This window comes from Plectropomus leopardus, unplaced genomic scaffold, assembly GCF_008729295.1.
Source record: "Plectropomus leopardus isolate mb unplaced genomic scaffold, YSFRI_Pleo_2.0 unplaced_scaffold23587, whole genome shotgun sequence".
Taxonomy (NCBI): Eukaryota; Metazoa; Chordata; class Actinopteri; order Perciformes; family Serranidae; genus Plectropomus; species Plectropomus leopardus.
This window is the reverse complement of record NW_024625588.1, coordinates 1-3,980: the sequence shown is the minus strand read 5'-3', so window position 1 is coordinate 3,980 and position 3,980 is coordinate 1. Positions and strand designations below refer to the sequence as shown.

General features: G+C 40.8%; 1 protein-coding gene across 1 annotated transcript; it reads left to right on the top strand.

The window, feature by feature from the left end:
- Positions 1-581: 581 nt before the first annotated feature.
- On the top strand, positions 582-3,935 carry LOC121966217 (lysophospholipid acyltransferase 2-like; the record flags this gene model as incomplete). The annotated part of the gene is made up of 3 exons (XM_042516325.1): positions 582-638; positions 2,252-2,438; positions 3,743-3,935. Coding segments are annotated over exons 2-3 (376 nt in total), but the record flags the coding sequence as incomplete, so codon positions are not given.
- Positions 3,936-3,980: the final 45 nt, after the last annotated feature.

Sequence of the window (3,980 nt, the reverse complement as noted above, 5' to 3'; positions counted from 1 at the left end):
AGTAGAGATACATTCAAGCTGCTTCACACATCTTTTCATTTATTTGATTGAGATCAGCGGTTTAATTGTGGCGTTGTAACTAAGCATAGCCTGGACCATGAGACGTACACTCACCCTGACATGTTCCTCATGATTACCCAAACATTTCGCCTAAACAATAGAGAGCAGGACTCCACAAAAACAACAGTAATTACTATCAGGGTGTCTCCCCAAGGTGTAATTTGTCCTCTTTGAGTATTTATCAGTAAGAAGCTGTCACAAAAGTACAAACAGATGCATCAAACTTCTTTTCCACTCTTTGCTCTCCCTCTCTCTCTCAGTCACTGTCTGTTAACTCAACAGAAGGAAGTTGGTAATATTTACATTACAGGGCCATTCACACACGTCCTTCCTGGCGTCTGAGCCTATTATGTGTTGCAATGATAGGTACCGTGTGCACTGCACAGGGTTTGTTGCTATACCTACAACCCTTAACATTCAGCATTTGTCATTAACACTGAACTTCAGAGCATGATTTGCAGGTGTACATGTACATAAATAAAATGTTTTTTAATGTAACATTTATCTCGGTCTCTGTCTGTAGGTCTGACCAAGCGAGAGGGGCAGCTGACTCCCACACAGAAATACCTAGCTATCAGGTATGTGACTCAGGTATGTTTTTACTGCTTCAGATGATGGGTTCATTCAATCAAGCTGAATTAAAAAAAAAAGTTGACATGGTCTTAAATTAGAGTTAATGAAGTCACTCTCCTTTTATTTTAATAAAGGCTTAGTTGCTTTCTGCGTAGGAAATCACCACATTGCCCCCGTTTCAGGCTCTCTCTGGTGTTGTCAAGCAGTTGTTAGGTGCTTGGTATCTAGGAAACACTACTCTCATGTGAACAGTATTTGTAGGAATGCCCTACCCTCCATCTGTCCTGCATTACAACTGCAGATTCCTCTACATGACAGCTACTATTGGAGATTGTAGTGCAGCTGAGGTGCAGAAACGAAATAAAAAGCAGGATTTGAGTAGTGAGATGAGTTGCTTGCAACTGTAATATAACTGGGAGGTAATATGTGATCACAGAGGTGAACTTCTGTTCAGCTGTGCCATTGCATATTATCATATATTAACATGTTCTCACATATTAACTCACATATTAAATCAGAGATAAGAGACAGAGAAGAGAGCAGGATGGGTATCTTGACATAGTCAATGCAAAAATTGTTAAGTACATCCTGGAATATACCAGACATTGGGAACACTAGAAATGCACTCATCATAGGCTGAGTCTAGTCCCAGACAGAGTCCTGCACAGGTCTGATTGTCCAGACCTGCTCCTAAACCGGAACCCCGATGTGCAAAACCGCATCTGCCTGCCACCCGCACGGTATGACCAGTCAGTTCTGCAACATGGCCCGACCCACCGATACAAGGTTCACAGTCCAATCTGAAACTGCAAATCTTGTAATAACCATGCACTGTTCAAATAATTTGGTTAGGCAACATGCTGAAAACTATTATTTTGGGACATTTCATTGGAGGACAGGCTATGTAGCAAATCGGAGCTGGATTCTCGCCTGATCTTGTGTCTCCAGCTGCCTCAAGTTAACATGATTTAGGAACACATGGAGAGTGAAGTTTTAAATACAGAAACCTTTAACACTTGAAATGATTGTTCTCAAAAACCTTAAAGCTTCCTCTTGGAAAGAACTTCAGTTTTACTGTTTTGAGTGTTGTCTTGTATGAGGCAGTAGTGATTTTGTTTGAATGGAAGTTTCAAATAAAAGAGAATATTTAAATGTGATGAAGTACAGCATGGTTATTTTAAACCATTTCCTGATTAAATCTACAGAGCAGTTATTGTATCACCACTGTTTACTGTGATAGTAAGGCCGTGTTGCCTACCTCTACCCCAAACCTTAGTTTCATAAACCTTTGCTTATGGCTTATGAGCAGATGAAGAATTAGCAGTTGAAACAAGAGCTCCTGTTCAGGCTAACTCACCGTACAGATTGAATTCAGCAAGGAAGGGTAAGAGACCGCAAAAGCTTAAGAGTCGGTCAAAGCACTCAGGCTGTGACAGTTCAATAGACTAGACTGTAATGGTGTCTCAGTGGACAGGAAGCGGTGTCCACATAAGGTACTTTATCTGCTCTCCTGTTATTTTATATTTTATACTGCGGGGTTGGGCACTTCATGAAAACATCTTCTAATATCTATTTTTCTGTCTATATCTGCTTTTGTCTTTTCCCTGCGGCCCTGAAGTCGGATGCCGAGCTTGCTGGAGTACTTGAGCTACAACTGTAACTTCATGGGCATACTGGCAGGCCCCACCTGCTCTTACAACGACTACATGGCCTTCATCGAAGGCACGTGCTACCAGCCACGCCACCAGGAGAACGCCAACGGCAAGGAGAACGGGAAGTACAAGCAGAGCGAACCCTCACCCAAGGTACAACACAGTTTTTATCAATACATTTACTTGTGATGTGATATTAAAATAGAATATAATTTCTGTGAAATGTACCTGAATAAAAGTGCATACGAGTCGTTTAATGAGTGGTTAAGCTAGGGTTATGGCTTGTTGTCACTACTTATTTTCTGAATAAATTCTCATTCAAAAGGTTCAGATTCAATTCAATATTGATTCGATCCAATACACATTTTGCTTGAGTATGATATGTTCCACATCTGCGTAGAGGTTTGGGATTGTCACTTCACCTAAAAGTTTGTGTGTCGGGTAAAATGTAGTGTACTTGTAGTATATTTTTTTAGACTTTGGAAGCCATCATCAGTGCTGTTTTGGGCACATATTCTTGCATATGAAAGTTGGTACAGCCTCGGTTAAGTTTTGGCCACCTGGGGAAATGGATAACTTGAATGTAAAGGCCTTCTTTAGTGGGGTTTGTCTCAGATCTGACGTTTCTGCAGAGTGCATATCTCGATGATGTCTCATTAAATGTCTTCAGAAATTTGTGGTATTCCTGCAATATTTCACTTCAGTTTTACAAAACTTACATAGTACGGCTTTGCCTCCTTCCAACCCGTCTTTGCCTTCTTTATGTTTAAATCCGAAATGCAACCAGACGTCTGTTTTCAGGCTTGGATGTGCCTTCAGTGGAGCAGCTCCCGGCATGATTTGATTCAACTGAGGTTCTCTAGTCTGTTACATGAACCGATCTGGTTTTGCAAAGACCCACAGGCTGGGGTTAACAGGATTAAGGGTCATGCATCCACTGGAGAAGTCATATAATAAAAGATCAGTCTCTGGATTTTATGAATCAGTATGAATTATTTGAAAAACTTATTTTTTAAAAATCCAGCACAAGTTATGATACCACAAAGTATGACTTTAAATTATGCAATTCCCTTTAAAGCTGTAGTAAGGAGTGCAGGGTAATTATAATGCGTTTGGTTTCCTTTAGAGAAACATTGTTGAGAATTTAATGACGCAAATGTCTAAACCTCAAGGTTATTTGTGTTTCCTTACTGCATAATGCATTAATAATTTAATTACACTCCAAGATTTGAGTGTGTATTCATCTCAGAAGAGAAAGGAACGGAGTGGAACACAGACGCTGCTGAATATAAAACATGAGCAAACGCTCAAGGACTCAAGTTAAGCTCGAATCAACTCCGCTTTTTAAGTATCACGTCTTCTAATGTGGTTATTGTTGTTTTTGAATGTAATATGATGTAATGGGGTTAACGGGTTTGCTTCTTTGTATTCTTCTCTCCTCGCTCATTTCTGCCCAGAATGACGTCATTTCCAAGCTGTGTACATGTGCCATCTCGCTGGCCATCTATCTGTCACTGTGCAAGGTGCTCCCAGTGGAGCACTCCATAGACGATGACTTTGTCAGCTCCACACCCTTCCATCTTCAGGTCGTCTACCTTTACCTGGCAATGCTCGCTCTGAGGCCAAAGTACTACTTTGTCTGGACGTTGGGTGAGTTTGATGCAGCTTTCTTACTAAAGCGTGCGTGTGTGTGTA